This window comes from Macaca thibetana, chromosome 1 (assembly GCF_024542745.1).
Source record: "Macaca thibetana thibetana isolate TM-01 chromosome 1, ASM2454274v1, whole genome shotgun sequence".
In the NCBI taxonomy this organism is placed as follows: Eukaryota; Metazoa; Chordata; class Mammalia; order Primates; family Cercopithecidae; genus Macaca; species Macaca thibetana.
In genome coordinates, this window is record NC_065578.1 from 21,913,434 (window position 1) to 21,931,742 (window position 18,309).

The 18,309-nt window shown below is 36.7% G+C and overlaps 1 protein-coding gene across 2 annotated transcripts in view; it reads left to right on the plus strand.

Annotated features, from left to right (window-relative positions):
- KDM1A (lysine demethylase 1A) overlaps positions 1-18,309 on the plus strand; it is a 65,595-nt gene that overhangs the window by 21,301 nt on the left and 25,985 nt on the right. Inside the window, exons 3-8 of one of the 2 annotated variants that reach the window (XM_050790646.1) lie at positions 4,361-4,420; positions 10,268-10,401; positions 13,977-14,055; positions 15,603-15,695; positions 16,454-16,560; positions 18,001-18,082. In XM_050790646.1, the coding sequence (XP_050646603.1) occupies positions 4,361-4,420; positions 10,268-10,401; positions 13,977-14,055; positions 15,603-15,695; positions 16,454-16,560; positions 18,001-18,082 (555 nt within the window). The remainder of the gene's footprint in view (positions 1-4,360; positions 4,421-10,267; positions 10,402-13,976; positions 14,056-15,602; positions 15,696-16,453; positions 16,561-18,000; positions 18,083-18,309) is intronic. The other variant, XM_050790655.1, reaches the window with a different exon arrangement.

Sequence of the window (18,309 nt, forward strand, 5' to 3'; positions counted from 1 at the left end):
GGGAATTGTTCTGAAAGCTTCCCTGGTTTTCCAAGACTGTGTCAGCTTCTTGTTTCTTAACAATAACAAAAGTTTCCTTGTAGATATTTTTCATCTTTTCTCAACTAGGTTGTAAACTCTTTGAAAACAGAGAGTCTACCTATTCTACTTTTGTATTTGTGCTTTGAAGTTTTGGGGTAGATATAGTAAACATTGTTTATTAAATAAGAAACTCAATTAGTGTCTTAATACGGTAGAGACATATATTCCAAGTTGGCTTTAACTTTTGAAATGTTTCTTTCACCTGCTAATTTATTAAATTCAATTGAAATCAGTAGGTTGGCATTCACTTTTATTCCATAAATTTGGTCATTTTGATAAATTTATCTTGTATCGGAAAATCGTTGCTTCCTAGATTTAGAAGTTTCTTAAAATGTTTACAATTTGAATGTGATTCCAAGAAACTAGTCAAAATGTGAATCTGTTTCTGGAAACAACCAACCAGTAATTTTCACTTTCTTGTTTGTTTGCCAGATAAAAGCATTTGAAAGTCAACATAGACTTCCTTTTAAGATGTTGGAAGAGTGATCTCTTATTTTAATTCAGATGAGAAAAAATTCAGTAATGTGATTATAACTACAATACTTCACGGTTCAAGAAGGACTCTTAGATCTGAAGGTCTGAAGTCAACTGAAAGGCTGTTATGTAAGATAAACCAAAAAGATCTTCATTTTCAATTTGGAGTAGCTGTGTACAAATAAGCTGTATGAAGAGTCTCTACTTTAGGCCGATTGTGGTGGCTCACGCACATAATCTGAGTGCTTTGAGAGGCTGAAGTGAGAGGCTAGTAGTTCAAAAACAGCCTGGGCAACATATCGAGAACCTGTCTCTACAAAAAAAAAAAAAAAATTAGCCAGATATGGTGGCACATGCCTGTAGTCCTAGCTGCTCAGGAGGCTGAGGCAAGAGGATCGATCCCTTGAGCCCAGGAGTTCAAGGTTACAGCGAACTATGATGAACCACTGTACTCCACCCTGGGCGACAGAGCAAGACCTTGTCTCTCTAAAAATAATTTAAAAATGAAAAAGAGTCTCTACGTCAAGCTTGAGGACTCTTTTGTAGGTTTGGTGGTTTGGGATAAAAACAAAAGGGAGTTTCTTGTGTAGAGGTGCCAAAATCGAGGTGATATTACAAAGTTGCTTTTGCATATTTTCATTTTCTGTTTTGAATTTGTACTCATGGAAAGCTAACAGCGCTACTTGCCTGCTGTTAATGTGTCCTGAGCCACTATCAGAAACAGAGTCCTAGGCTGGAAAGACTCAAAGAGCAGATGAATAAGGGATTTTATATACATCATAATCAGAGACTACCTGGATGAAAAGTTAGCTGCAAGCAGTATTGTATATTTGCTGTTTTTAAGAAAATGTTCAAGAATTGGTCCATAATAGACTGCTAGTAAAGATGATCTTTCAGTTGTCTTTGGAGAAGTAGGCACCTTCAAAGTACTCTCGAGTATGATTGGAGTGAAAATAATAACTTCATTCTTTATTTCCAGACAAGTTAAACCATCATCAAGAGATAAATATCATGTTTCTTAATTTAATTTTAAGCATTTTAAAATTTTGTTTTCCATCATTTCTTATGTTATATGGAACCTTCTGCTTGGTTTTCTTCTACTCCTCTGCTTAAATAATACTTTGGAGTTTCCCTTTTTATTTTTTTTTGAGACGGAGTCTTGCTGTGTTGCCTAGGCTGGAGTGCAGTGGTACAGTCTCGGCTCACTGCAGCCTCCACCTCCCGGGCTAAAGCGATTCTCCTGCCTCAGCTTCCTGAGTAGCTGGGATTACAGGCGCATGCCATAACCCCTGGCTAATTTTTGTATTTTTAGTAGAGACAGGGTTTCACCATGTTGGTCAGGCTAGTCTCAAACTCCTGACCTCATGATCCACCCGCCTCGGCCTCCCAAAGTGCCGGGATTACAGGCGTGAGCCACCGTTCCCGGCCTGGAGTTTCATTTCTTTTTTGACATTTTGTTATGGGATCCCCTTTAAAAATCTTTGCAGGGTATTGAATATTTTCTATATTTCCCCTGTATTTTTTTAAATTAAAAAAATGTATCTTTTTAAGAAGTTTTTAAATTCCTTTCTTCAAAATCAGAAGACAAAAAAGACTACCTTGTTGCCCTTTTGTTCTCGTTGACCTATTGAGTACGCAAGTCAGGGGTAAGAAATCCATCTGTTTTTGTGAATCAGAGCACCATTGATTCACACACACAAAAAATCAGCCAAGAGCTACCTGTAGGTTAAATTAATGAGTTTATTGTATGACATGTGTTATAGTTGGAAAAGAAGGAAAACGATAGGATTAGGAAAGATAAAGTAATTCAGGCTTAGGCTCACTTCAAAGTGTGTGTTTTTTGTTTTTTTGGTTTTTTGCTGTTTTTATCTAAGTTTTTAGTGGTGAAATAAAAAGAGACTGTTACTTTTATTTTTGCCAAGTCAGAAACATAATTTGAAAGATAACAGCTATATTATTCCTAATCTTAAGTGTGATTCTTGGAAACTATTTGTTTCATTGTTCTGAGTCCCTCGCTGCTCCCTTTCTTCCCCAAATACAATTCAGTTTTCTGATCTAGCTTGGTTTTATTTGGAACCAAACAAAACAATGGCAACATTTTTTAAAACCCTATGAAATTTATTATTATTATTATTATTATTATTTTGAGATGGAGTCTCGCTCTGTCGCCCAGGCTGGAGTGCAATGGCGCGACCTTGACTTACTGCAGCCTCTGCCTCCCAGGTTCAAGCGATTCTCCTGCCTCAGCCTCCCGAGTAGCTGGGATTACAGGCGAGCGCCACCACACCTGGCTAACTTTTGTGTTTTTAGTAGAAACGAGGTTTCACCATGTTGACTAGGCTCGTCTTGAACTCCTGACCTCAAGTGATCCACCCACCTCAGCCTCCCAAAGTGCTTGGATTACAGGCCTGAGCCACTGTACCCAGCTCTACAAAATATATTTTATGAATAAAGTCAGAATTTACTAAGAATGAATATATCTGATTTTAAGTTTATAGTAGAGTTTAAAATACAGGACCTGTATTTTCAAGATAAGTTTTCAGATTGGATTTAGTAACCTGATCATCTCTTCATGATTGTATGCCTTTTTCCAAGGGCTATAAACAGGTATACCTTGGGCCTTGTCTGAGAAGCATAACGTTTTTGAACCTAAAGGACCCTTCAGACGAGAGCATAGTAAAATGAGTTTAGAATGAGATTCTATTCTATCTTCATAACAGGGCATGTATCTTCTAGCAACACATTCTAATATCATTATCAGAAATAATGTCTTATATCTAAGTATCTTTTTATTCTCTTTGTTGTTCCCTTCTAACTCAAATGGTGGAATAATCAATCTGCTTTCTTATTGGGGTATATATTTTAAAATAAACTGTTTAATGAAGCTTGTCTGAGTTATTTAGATCATTGGGAGGTGGTGTTTTATATCTTCCAAAGATCACACTCATTTTCCTATATTGTACCAGGTGACTAGAAGCTTAAGAGCATCATGGCATCTGTCTTGATGATAGATTTTGGAAGAGTTCAGAAGACAGTCTATTCTTTTTCAGATTGAATTTTCAAGCTTTGATTCTTTTCTTGAAGTTACTTCTACATATTAATCAGTGAGGAAAATTTCTTAACAAAGCTTATTATGTAGCATGAAGTAGAAGATTCAGCATCTTGCCTGCCTTTCTGTGTGTTCCCACAAGTGTGTGTTTATCTACGGTACTTGGCACAAGCACACAGAGTGTCTTATTATGTATTCTTTAGTTTTATTTAGGAAGTACTGGCATATTTAACTGTAGTAGTGTCTACTGTGTATAGTAAATGAAACTTCTTTGGAGACTGAGTCTTTTAATTATACTCCCTACTTTGAAGAGAAGGAGAGAATTTTTCATTAAAATTAGAAAGTTAAATGGATATTAAGTTGATGCTGAATTGCAACACCAGATTCTAGAGTCTATGTCACCTCCATTTCCAGTCTAGCAGCTGTTAGTAAAAGACACTTGGAATCCATTTTCCCCCATCCAGACTATTAATATTAAATAAGACCGACAGCAAGGATTTAGTGATTAAAAATACTATGTACTTTGTTCCACTGCCTTTCAACAAGAATCAGCATGTAAAGTTGAAACTTCCTGACCAGAATTTGGAAGACTATGATGTAATTCCCTGGGCCTTGATTCCAGAAGAAGGAGCTCTCTGAATATGGGTTTACTAGTTGGTGGCCAATTCATGAGTCACCAACTATTAGGCCTTTATGTCCAGATATTATCCTAATTTATGGAGTAAGGTCCCTGAGTTCTCCTCTTTCCTTCCACAGGGCAAGCAGGAGGACTTCAAGACGACAGTTCTGGAGGGTATGGAGACGGCCAAGCATCAGGTGAGGGTGGCATTAGATGCTTGCCACTTAGTAGCAAGAGCCGCCAAGTAGGAATTGATGCTTGCAAGTGTTTTTGGCTGTGGTATCCACATTTTAGCCAGAAGCGCAGGTGAAATGTAACCCACAGGACATAGTAGTGTAGTAGTAGAGAGTGTAGCGAGAACAAAGGCAAGCAAAACCTTTTGAAGTCCTCAGGCCGATCTCAGCCCTCCACTCTTTATGTTTTCGAGGAGATGGCGGGTACTTTTCTCCCCAGCAGCCTTTATATTAATAGTAAACATGATATAAAACATAGACTTAGGAATCATGGGGCCCTTAAGAGAAATACAGCAGTACACACAGAGAGGAAAAGCCGCAGGCTCAAAAGTCTAAAAACACAAAGGACTGAGAGGCATTCTAGGACTAGTCAGAGGAACTACATGGGCAAGTGACATCTTTTTAAAAATGGTTGTTACATGGTATTGGGTACCTTTTTTTAGTTAACATTACATAGTTAATCATTCTTCAGTTTAAACATTTTGTTTCTCCTATGAAAAATGTCTTTTGAAAAGTCTGTTTGAAATACTTTTTCTGTTCAGACCAAACAGTATGAGATTTTTACTTCTAGGAAAAAGTAAAGAATTTATAGGGGCCACCATCTGGAACAGTTAAAATTTATCCCAGCAATCCAAAATAACGTATCTGGATTTCGTCCTTTGTCTCTTGAAGGATGTTTTTGTTCCAGTTCCTCAAAACTGGTTCATAGATACATTTTGATAGAATTGGAATAGGCGCTACTTCACTTTTGGAGGTTGTTACTTTTCAACTGTCTTAAGTCTGCTTTATTTGCATATAACAGGTCCTGGAATTATTTGTATTTTACTCTCTCGAATTAAAGATAGTTCATTGTTAATACAGCAATTAGTAGTTAGGGGATCCAGAATGTTAGGAGAAGACTTTTAAAAATGTTGTCCCAAGGATTTCTGGTTGATAATCAGTACATGGTTATCTCAGCAGAATTAAACCCTGTTCAGAGTCTATATCTGTGGCATATAAACCTTCAAGAATGCTTTTCATCAAATGACACACAATTAGATCTTCCATGGAACTGTTGAAGATCAGGGATGGCCTTTAGAGTCTTAATCTTGAAGAAAGAGATTGAGTTTTCTTGTTTTTTGTTTCTGTTTTGTGTGTGTGTGACTGTTTGCTCTTTTGCATAAGTAAACAATATCATATATTGCTGAAAGTGAAAGCAGACTTTCATATAAAACAGTGGTGCTGCTGATTACTGTTAGTAGAACATGAATTTTGAGTGTTTCCAGGAATGATGGTGACTGTTCTAAACCCTTCAGTACCTCTCTTTGGGTATGTCATGTTCAGAAGTATGCATTTGTGAAATGATCAATCAGGGTTAGAAATGTACTTGTAAGAAATCAACATTCTTCTCTTAATGAAGCCAGATGACCCTCATGGGTATCTTGGTGCCAGGATCATATCTTGACTTCTTAAAATCCACCTCAAGTTGGTATACACATCCTAAATCTTAGAGCTAGAAGAGAACTTGAGGTCATCTTGTCTAACTTCCTGCCTTCAAACAGTATTGTATCTCCCTTATTTATGGATTAGGATCTGAAACCCAAAGAAGTTAAATAGATTGACCAGCAATACACGAGCAGTTCTGGAGAAGGAGAACCCAGGGATCTTGCTTCTTAGTGCAAAGACTATTCCTTACACCCTTAAAATCCTTTAAAATAGTGTTTGCCCTAGAAATTAAAAAATCTGAATTATAGGAGGTTGTATAATTCTCTTTTCATTTTCTCTCACCTCCCGCTATTCCTTATTCTTTTTATTTTAAAACTATTCTAGGACTTGATATGATACATCTCTAGTTTTCTCATTTTAAGTAAAGTCTTTAATATGTAGATCCCATCAGGCTTTTGTTTTCATGCTAGAAATCTGATTATAGTTATCTACTTGATATAAAAAATCAAAGGCAAGTAACTGTCATGGAGGCCTTCTTTTCTTTGTTAATTTTTAATATCTCTATTACCTTATTGCAGTCAAGATGTTACCTATATCTTACCAGAATCAGGAGGAAATTATTTAATGGAATAGAGGACCTGTCATCTCACCTGCCTCTCCCGCTTTTTCTCCTTCTAATTAACCTACTTCGAAAGGTCTAAATTATTCCTTCAAATATTTAACTACATTTACTATGTATTCAGAGAAAGTATAAGCCAGTCAGACCGTTAGAAAGGGCAATTCTTCTTGAGAGTGACTGCATTCTGGATGGTGATGCTGGAATTTCCTGTATAAACGTGGTGAGCAGTAAGGAACTGAACAGAAGGTAAGACTGGTATTTAGGCAACCTTGGAGCTTTATATTAATTTTTGAATGTTTCAAAGACAACGTTTTGGAAACATTCTAAATTTTCAGAATACCAGATTCCATTACTTAATGGAAAACACAAACACTGAAGTACAAAACTATCAGAGCCAAGTGTAAATTACTTGTGAATTATGTGTACTGTTGGTACTTTTAGGATGTTATTAAAATCATTTGTATTCTAAAAGATTTTTCCTCTAAAAGAGATAGGTACTCATGAGTTAGATTATCCAAAGTGGTGTCTATTACTTCATTTTGGTACTGTCCTATAAGAAGGATGTTTTAGCTTCTCAACAGTTTAGGTTACAAATTAACATACATTTTTTTTTTTTCTTAAAGAAAAGGTTAGCTTTTTATCTTGCAGACTTTTCACCCTGGTTTTGATAATGGTCTTCATTCCTTAAAATAAGTATCCCTAAACACTAAAGGGAAGGAAATAATTATTGAGAGTTTTTAGAGACCATTTTTCATTTTAAAAATGATATCAGAGTATTGAGAATAGCTAGTTTTCTTAGATGCTGTTTAGAAGATAGAGATGGAGAAGAATATTATTCCAAGCATACATTAATGTCACCATGTTTAGTTTCTTTAAATTCCTTTGTTTAAACTTCTGATGTTTGATTTAAAAATACTTTGAAAATATAAATAACATTTCTTAATCATTACATGTTCTCAGAAATTCCCCAAATTAGCCAACTACATTAGAGTGATTTTTGATGAGAACATCTGAGGCCAGGCGCATTGGCTCATTCCTGTAATCCCGGCACTTTGGGAGGCCGAGATGGTGTATTGCTTGAGCTCAAGAGTTTGAGACCAGCCTGGGCAACATGGTGAAACACCATCTTCACAAAATATAAAAAAAATTAGACATAATGGCTTGCACCTGTAGTCGCAGCTACTTGGGAGGCTGGGGCAGCCCAGCTACTTGAGCTCAGGAGGCAAAGGTTGCAGTGTGAGATTGCGCCCCTGCACTCCAGGAGCCTGGACAACAGAGGGAGACGCTGTCCTTCCCCTCGCCAAAAAAAAAGAACATCTGTAGTGAGGAGCCCAATGTATTATAAAATTTGGTATTGTATCCTACATGATTTTTCTGTCATTGAAAAATAATATTTTGCAGTAGGAGTTCAATGACTACTTATTAAATGTATAGAAGATAATATAGCTAAGAAAGAAAACTACCATTTTTGGCAGGGAGACGTGGAATTTAATAGAGATCATTTTCATGTTAATAGTATATACTTATGAATTATACCAAGAAGTAGCCTGTTTAGAGATACTTGGTTCAGATACTCAGAATTAATGTAGATAAGTTCCTTATAATGTGAGATATTTTTAGTCTTGGTTTTTTGTTTTGTTTTCAGTTTTTATTTATTTTGATTTGGGAATGGGGGCTGGGGACATCAAAGCCATGTAGTATAGAAAATTTCACATTACTGAAATAAACTGTATCCACAATAGTAAGCATTTCTTCTTTTCTTGCCTTAATTTCATGCTCCACCTATAATATGGCTTTTTACTATTTTTCCTTTTTTTTTTTTTTTTTTTTTGCCCAAGAATAAATTGTCCTGACAGTCTTTAATTTTAGCTGTGGATTAATTAAATGTAAGGATTGTTTATTTGATTTAGTAACGTGAGACACAGTGTTTATGCTCTCATTATCTACAGTAAATGGATAGCTTTTCCTCCTTGTCTCTAAGAACAGTATTTCTTAATATGTGGCCCATAATTAGCATTAGGTATTTTTGCTTGACCACTTGTTAAACATCATTTTTTTCTAGGTAGTGTTTGCCACATGAATGTCTTGTGGAAACAGACTCCTTGATAGCTTAGCTATAATTTTCTAAGTTACATCTTTACCTGCCTTGTTTTTTTAATTCTCCTAATCTTACTAATACTTTAGCATTAGTTTTGCTTCCATTATCAGTGCTTCCAACTTCTGTTTTATGTGCTTTAAAATAATTATATATAGCTGAGCAGGGTGGCTCACTCCTGTAATCCCAGCACTTTGGGAGGCTGAGGTGGGTGGATCACTTGAGGCCAGGAGTTCCAGACTAGACTAGCCAACATGGGGAAACCCTATCTCTACAAAGAATACAAAAAAAATTAGCCAGGCATGGTTGTGCATTCCTATAGTCCCAGCTACTTGGGAGGCTGAGGCAAGAGAATTGCTTGACCCCAGGAGGCAGAGGTTGCAGTGAGCCGAGATCACGCCATTGCGCTCCAGCCTGGGCGACAGAGTGAGACTCCCTCTCAAAAAAAAAAAAAAAAAAATTATATATGGATATCTGGTGCCTATTTTGTTACTTATATATAATTACTTAAATGGTATGGAATTTTGAAACTCTTTAAATTTAGTCTTGATAGTTTTATAAGCTGGTGTGATAAGTGCATCTATAAGGTGATCTTATAAATACATTTGCATTTGTTGTGCTTGTTTTTAAGATCACCTTATAAAGGTGTACTTATCCACAAATTTATAAAATTATCAAGACAATACCCAGTTAATTAAGAGTTTGAAAATAACATATTTTTTGGGAGGTTGAGACGGGTAGATCACCTGAGGTCAGGAGTTCGAGTCAAGCCTGTCCAACAATGGTGAAACCCTGTCTCTACTAAAAATACAAAAAATTAGCCAGGCATGGTGGCATGTGCCTGTAATCCCAGCTACTCGGGAGGCTGAGGCAGGAGAATCACTTGAACTCAGGAGGCAGAGGTTGCAGTGAGCCAAGATCTCACCACTACACTCCAGCCTGGGCAATAAGAGCAAAACTTCATTTAAAAAAAAAAAAAAAAAGAAAAAAAATAACATTTTATTTGCCGTATATAGTGTATGTATACGCTATATGTATATGTGTTATAGAGTATACATAGTAATATTTGTAGTATATAGTAAAGCATTTCTAATGTTTCTGCCAGAAAAGGTAAATTGCTTGCATTCTTCTGTCTTATTGTTGTCTGCTTAATTTCTCTCACTGCTTGCCAGCGTTGAATTATGATTACTAATGGATGATACTGTTGATGAGATTGTGATTTTCTGCTGTTGATTATTAAAGTCGTCTTTCTGTTTCATGCTGTAATCCTAAAAGAAGGCATGTGATTGTGTTTTTCACTCCACAGCTTCTTTTGCTTTCCTGTTAGTGCATTTTCCTTTATTCTGGTTCTTTAGTTTTAAAATTTACTGTACACCTGTCAGTAGTGTTAATTTTAATTAGATCATCTAATATAATGAAGTTATTTTATGGACGAAGAAACTATTTTAAATGCTTTGTCTCATAAGGTAGTTGTTTAACTCAGTAAAGTATAAACTTTGGAATGTTAAGCTCAACCAAGTGGCTAATATCTAAGGAAGTTTCAGCTTTTGAGACAATTGAAAATTTTTTAATAAGGTCAGTCTTTGAGTGAGGCAAAGGAATTTGAGCATCATCACTACCCATTTTGTATTCACTTGAACTTTTCCTAGATGTCCTTTGCTTTCTTCGTTAGGTGTGGAGGGCGCAGCTTTCCAGAGCCGACTTCCTCATGACCGGATGACTTCTCAAGAAGCAGCCTGTTTTCCAGATATTATCAGTGGACCACAACAGACCCAGAAGGTTTTTCTGTTCATTAGAAACCGCACAGTAAGTTTCCATGTCAACTTTTTCACCTGGATTATAAAAAGTACGTATGACTTTGATAGAGCGTATGGGAAAAATAAAAAGGGAAGGAAGAATTCTAAAATTATCTATAATACTATTACCCAGAGATAACCTTTGTTAATAGTTATTTTTCATTTGGGTATTTTAAAAATGTGTATATAATTTTTGTTTTCATAAAATTGAGATCCTTCTTGGATACATTCTTGTGGATCCCTTTTATACTTCACAACCTCATAAATACACATTAAGAATATTTATTTAGGCCGGGCGTGGAGGCTCACGCCTGTAATCCCAGCACTTAGGGAGGCCAAGGCATGCAGATCACCTGAGGTCAAGGGTTGGAGACCACCCTGACCAACATGGCGAAACCCTGTCTCTACTAAATACAAAAATTGTCTGGGCATGGTGGCGGGCACATGTAGTCCCAGCTACTTGGGAGGCCGAGGCAGGAGAATTGCTTGAATCCAGGAGGCGGAGGTTGCAGTGAGTTGAGATCATGCCACTGCACTCCAGCCTGGGCGACAGAGTGAGACTTTGTCTCAAAACAAATAAACCCTTTAAGCATTAAAAAATATTTTAAAAATAATAATAATCACTTTGACCTTCCCTCTCAAGATAAGAGAAATCTTTACCCTTTTCTGCTCATCTTGTTCAACCTCTTCCTCTGGTTGAATGATTTAACTTCAGTGTCTGCATAATATTTTGTCTGACAGTTGGGTTATAATATAACTGCTGGACATTTGTTGCCAATTTTGCTTTATTATAATTAACTCTGGACAGTCTTATGCATTCTTGACTCTACCTATTATTTCCTTATTATAGAATTCTGGAAGGAAAACTACCTTGTCAGAGAGTTATGAACACTTTTTAAAAGTTTTGTACATATTGCCAGATTTTTTCCCAGAAAGGCCGAACCAGTCAACCCCCCATTGCCCTGCCCATTTTTATTAAAACAGTGATAATCTGTGCTCCTATAACTGGCCAAAACCATCTTTGTTCTTTTTCATTTCTTGGATTACTGAGACTGACTGCTTTTCACATTGGTCATTTGTATTTCTTCTGTAAATTTTTCTTTCATATATTTTATTCATCAGGAATTCTTATTTAGCCATAGAGTAAGTAGATGAGGGAAAGATGCTATTCAAAACATATTCGGCCGGGCGCGGTGGCTCAAGCCTGTAATCCCAGCACTTTGGGAGGCCGAGACGGGCGGATCACGAGGTCAGGAGATCGAGACCATCCTGGCGAACACGGTGAAACCCCGTCTCTACTAAAAAATACAAAAAATTAGCCGGGCGAGGTGGCGGGCGTCTGTGGTCCCAGCTACTTGGGAGGCTGAGGCAGGAGAATGGCGTGAACCCGGGAGGCGGAGCTTGCAGTGAGCTGAGATCCGGCCACTGCACTCCAGCCTGGGCGACAGAGCGAGACTCTGTCTCAAAAAAAAAAAAAAAAAAAAAAAAAAACATATTCATGTTACTCTAGGGTGATACAACACAGAAGAAATTTACCTTGTGATTCAGCTAATTTGAATATGAATATAGCTTAGAGATGTCATTGATATGTCTGCTTTTTAGCCACCACCAGTTTCTTTATTTTGGCTATTAGATTGCAAAACCACTGCTTAATTTCGATTGTTAAATATCATTTAGCTAGAGCAATTGATAGGTTATCCTGGGTTTTTGTAAAACAGAAAAGAACAGTGAAGACAGTGAGTTTTTAAAACAGTGAACAGAAAATTCTTAGTGTGTAGTCTGAGGCTGATTTGTCTTATAATTGAATCAGTTTCTGTGTGTAGCATATCAATATTTGCTCTAAGTGGATTTTTTTTTAGACAAAATTGTCATTTTGTTTGTTTGTTTGTTTGTTTGTTTTATCTGAAGAGAGTTTTCACTTTTTACTTAGATTTGAGCGATAGATTTACAGGGATCTCTGTCTTCTCTGATTCACCAAAAGTCCAGATTTGGGGAAGGGTTTCCAAACCATGTTAGATTTGTGGTCTCTAGCTGTGAAACAGAATGTAAATCAACGTCTACTGCAAGAATTTTGTCAGTTCTCTAGTCTTAAACTATAATACTTTAAAATTGAAACTTTAGGATTATTGAACTAGACTGTGACCTAAGCGTTATTTTGTAGGAGGAGGAGGAAGAAGACTTGTGTTGGGCGTGAGGAACTTGGGCCCAGTGTGCACCTGAGGAAGTCCATTTACCTTACAGTGGCCACAGAGTAGAGTATCTGTGTAGATTTGGTTGTAATCCCTTAGTATTTGGTTTATTTACATATAGCCAAATTAATTTCTTCTTGGTTGAAAGTTGTCTTATGGAGTCTTTTTAATTTTTAGCTAAGACTTAAATATAGTAGTATTTAGTTTGTCTTGCATTTTGCAAGTATATACTCACTTTGAAGAGAATTCATTTTAGAGCCCATTGATTGTATCATAATGTTTTTTATGTCTCATCTGTTTTTTCAGCAGTATTTGAAATAATTTGACTGCTCCTTTCTTCTTAAACACAGTACTTCCTTGAATTCGATAACTTAGTATCTGGTTTTTCTCCTGCCTCCCTGGGTGTCTTCTCTGATTGCTTTATAGGATGATCCTTAACAATTAGCCATTATGTGGACTATTTGGGAGTTCTTTCTCCTCTTGCCCTATTTTTTCCTCTGAGAATCCTTTTCAATGCATTTGACTTCAGTTATTACCCATAAGCAGATGACTCCAGACCTCCTCTCTCTTCTGAGCTCCAGACTCTATATCCATCTATTTTGTATCTCTTCTTGTTGGCTTGGAGCTGAACTCATTATCTTATTTTTTCTTTAAAGTGATTCCATTCAGTGTCTGGCATACCAGCTAGCTTAGTTGTACCAAAATGGAGGTGTTGTCCTTCACACCTTTCTCCCCAGCCTCAGCATAACCAGCTGATCATTAGATTTTGTGGATTTTATCCACTTAGTATCTCTGGAGTCGTATAACTCGGGTTTAAATGCCAGTTGCTCCCTGCTAGCTGTATGGACTTGGCAAGTTACTCGGTGGTTTTCTCTTTTAGGCTAAATAACCCCGGCTTCTTCAGTAATTTACTTATTTGATATGGTTTTGTGTTCATCAGTTTCTTTGTCAGGAGTATAATCTCACTGTTTTAATTCAAGGAAAACCCATGTTTGGGGCCTTAAAGTTAAAAGGATGATTTTATTTATTTTTATTTTTTGAGACAAGCTCTTGCTCTGTTGCCCAGGCTATAGTATAGTGGTATGATCATGGCTCACTGCAGCCTCGACGTCCCGGACTCAAGTGATCCTTCTGCCTTAGCCACCTAAATAGCTGGGACTACAGGCATGTGCTACCATACCCAGCCAGTTTTTATATTTTTGGTTGAGATGGGGTCTCACTATATTGCCCAAGCTGGTCTCAAACTCCTAGGCTCAAGTGATCCTTCTGCCTCAGCCTCCCAAACTGGTGGGATTATAGGTGTGAGCTACTGCAGCCAGCTAAAAGGTGATTTTAAAGATGGTTAAATGACATATGTCTATTTGTATGTAATACAATTTATATCATTTAAATGCAGCTGCAGTTGTGGTTGGATAATCCAAAGATTCAGCTGACATTTGAGGCTACTCTCCAACAATTAGAAGCACCTTATAACAGTAAGTAGTGTGTTCAATAGGACTAATTTTGTACTGGATTATGAAAATTGCTGTATTCTTCTAGGAGCCTCATGGTTCCTTGATAATTAATTTTTTCATTCATATTTCCATGTTATTTCACCTTGTGCTGTGCAAAAATAAGTCTTTTAGAAAACCTGTTTTCTATGTTTTTTTCATCTTCTGGTCTTTAAATTGTGTTAACACATGAGTTCAAGAGATTGCTAAGTACTCTTCCTAGACCTGTTGTCCAGCTTTGATCCATGAAATACTTTGGCGCTTCATGGCTCACTATCTGGTTTTTTATTTTTATTTTTTTGAGATGGAGTCTGGCTCTGTGGCCCAGGCTGGAGTGCAATGGCGTGATCTCGGCTCACTGCAAGCTCTGCCTCCTGGGTTCACGCCTATCTCCTGCCTCAGCCTCCTGAGTAGCTGGGACTACAGGCGCCCGCCACCATGCCCGGCTAATTTTTTGTATTTTTTAGTAGAGGCGGGGTTTCACCGTGTTAGCCAGGATGGTCTCGATCTCCTGACCTCATGATCCGCCCACCTCGGCCTCCCAAAGTGCTGGGATTACAGGCGTGAGCCACTGTGCCCAGCCTGTCTGGTTTTCTTATTTCCGGCTTGCCACCAACAATGTCATGTGATGTTTTTGCCAAAGTAAATGAGTGTTATAACTACTTTGTGAAGGTTTGGTTTTATTCTCATTCCATTTGTGGTGGAATGAAATTCTTAAAAATTCTAAATTAGACAGACACAGTGATGTGCACCTATAATCTCAGCTACTCAGGAGACTGAGGTGGGAGGATTCCTTGAGCCCAGGAGTTTGAGTTCAGCCTGGGCAACATAGTGAGATCACTCTCTCTCAAAAAAATTAAAAATTAAATCAATACAATTCCAAAGTATGTGTTATACATTTTGGTCTACTTCACAGACTAATAGTTCTAAGAATCACATTGATTGATTGATTGATTGATTGATTGATTGACAGGGTCTCCCTCTGTTACCCAGGCTGGAGTGCAGTGGCACATTCACAGCTCACCGCAGCCTTGATCTGCCAGGCACCATCATGCATGGCTAATTTTTTGTTTTTTATAGAGATAGGGTCTCTACAGTAGTTTTTGAGATCTGATCTAGCCCGGGCTAGAGTGTATTGGTACAATCATAGCTCCCTGTAGCCAGGAACTCCTGGGCTCAGGTGATCCTCCTTCCTCATCCCCCCGAGTAAGTAGGACTATGGGCATGCACCATCATGCATGGCTTATTTTTTATAAGGGGTCTTGCTGTGGGGTCTTGCTGTGTTGCCCAGGCTGGTCTTGAACTCCTGGCCTCAAGTGATCCTATCACTTCGGTCTCCCAAAGCCACTAGGATTATATGCATGAGCCACCGTGCCCAGCCTTAGAATTACTTTTTTAAAGGAGTCACATGACCTGAAGCTTAATGGAAAAGATGTTTGTAAGGACTTCATGATGGAGAAATAGAAGAGTTAGAAGAATATTGTTTAAACTGCTGAAAATAAAACCATGTTTTTAATCCGCTTATTCTGTAGGTGATACTGTGCTTGTCCACCGAGTTCACAGTTATTTAGAGCGTCATGGTCTTATCAACTTCGGCATCTATAAGAGGATAAAACCCCTACCAAGTAAGGACCTCCTACCTGGCTGATAAATTTTACATTTTTAAGTTACGGTTTCAGGACTGTGTATTATGTCTATGATGTTAGGATTTTATTTTGATTCATAAGACTATATTTAAAAATATTTCCAAGTTTATCTTACAAGTCAAGTTTAATAAATAATAAAAAATAAAGTCTCTGAATAAATGTGCATTTCCCTTAATTTCTAGTTTGATAGCTACTTAGTAAAAGATACTAGATTTCCAATTAAAAAAAAAGAATAAAACAGTAAATTTGTTAAAAATGAGAGGAGTTCATTTTGAGGTTTTTCTCTCATTGACCCATTCTTTATGTTTTCAACAGTTGCTTTTTTTAATGCGTTAATCATTTTTTCAAAAAGAAATACTAACTTAAGACTACAAGGGTAGAGGTTAAGGGAAATAGCTTATATGCAGAATGTGTCCTAATATAATAATGAAGCAGATTATTAACCAAATTAACTAAGAATCACAGATACTGAAACATATGCCTGAGGTAATGAGAAAATAAATCTTAGGATAGTGGATTTGATTTATAAATGTTCGACACTGAATTTGAATTCATAAGTTTCAGCTGTTCGTTCATTTGTTTTCAGGTAGTTTTCATATTTTGAAAATAACTCTGAATGTTTTACTTTGTAAGATATTATAATATGTTAAGAACCTAGAGGTTTTCATGAATAAGACTGTAAGTACAAACTTTTATACCTACAACAAAATACTCTTTTTTTCATTTTTTGCTTTTAGCTAAAAAGACAGGAAAGGTAATTATTATAGGCTCTGGGGTCTCAGGCTTGGCAGCAGCTCGACAGTTACAAAGTTTTGGAATGGATGTCACACTTTTGGAAGCCAGGGTAAGAATTGCCTTTTGAGTTTAGAGGCTTGACCTATTGGAAACATGGTAAGCAAATTATCTGTTGCAAATTAAGGAATTATACAACTTGAACTAAGTCAAATTGATTTGTAAAATAGAGTGTTTTGGATAGTGTTATTTATATTTTAAAGACGCATTTTTTCATATGAATGCTTTGAAAAGTGCTCTGTGAGGAGGGTTTTAGAGTATTTCTTTTCCTGACTGATATTTTCAGATCATTGTTTCTTGTAGTTAGCTCTTAAATTTGGGGCCTTCATGGACATATCTTTTGTTAGGAGGCAGTTATTTTTGGTGGTGGAACAGAGTGAATTCCCTATTTTTGATAAAGAAAAAAAGCTACCTCTCAGGCAGGAACCATCTTTTAGAAGCCAAGATACTGGTTTTTTTCCTGTTAGTCCTAGAGAGAGAAATTGAAACAGGAGGAGCAATAAGGGATAATGACATACAGTAGGAAAAAGAGCATATATTAGGATGCTACTGTTCAAGCTATTTTCATGAATAATTTTTGAAATCTAATTATCTTCTAATGGCTTTAAACTGCTGATTTTTTAAGAGAGTATGGGGAAATTGAAATTAAATATTTTCCTGATACACTGTTATTAAAAATTTTATATATTCAGAAAACATTTTTGTGCACTTTGTACATTTTGTATTGAAAAATACAATAAGGAATAATAGGACCATTATGATTCCTACCCATGAGGAATTTATAATCTAGTGCGTAGGTTTTTGTTTTGTTTTGCATTTTTGTTTGTTTGTTTGGAGTTCCAGAGTATTCTTACATTATCTATAATCATTAAATTATCGCTAGAACTCAGCCGTACTTGAAAATCCCTGGTCAGCAGTGATAAACCTGGGCCTATTTAGGGATGAAAGGTAATGTGAACAGGCTATGTTCAGTATGGACCCTGGGCATAGGGCTGCACTGGAGAACCATTTGTCAGAAAAATTATCCTTCAGATTTTTCCCAGCTAATTTTGGGGATCAGGGTGTAAGAGTCAGATTACAGTGGTAGAAAGTTGGTATTTAAATAGTGTTGGGATTTGTGAACAAATATTTTCTATGTGGGTAGCCTCGTTCATCCTGTACATTAAAAGGTATTATAGACAGCCGGGTAGAGAGGTACCTGTGACTAAATATATCTTCCAACTGTCAAGTTGTTTTATATCACATCATTTAATTCTGTGTCATTTAGTTATATGACATTTAATTATATGTCATTTGTTGCCTGCTTCTCCTTCAAATAGTCTTCAAGTTAAACTTCATTTGTTCTTTGTGCCCATAGCACTGTTGATTGCATTCCATGTAAACTCTATATCTTTATTTTTAAATTATAGAAGACAGAGCCATGGTATATTACTATGGCAGGTTTGTGGTTAAAACACAATTGATGATTTTGGCTATTTAATTTCTGAAACAGGATCGTGTGGGTGGACGAGTTGCCACATTTCGCAAAGGAAACTATGTAGCTGATCTTGGAGCCATGGTGGTAACAGGTCTTGGTAAGTAGCTATTGGTTTGTCCTATAGTACGTGGTCTGAGACTCATAAAATAAAAAAAAAATTTAAAGCCAGAGATGCAATTTTAAGGTGTATTGGTTTAGAATAGTTATCTTCTGTTGCTGAGAGGTATAGCAGTATGTGGAAAATGTAAATTGTACATATCTTTTGACCTAGAGTACCTCTTTCTAGTTCTGAGAAATTATCCTATGAAGATAAGTAGATAATGT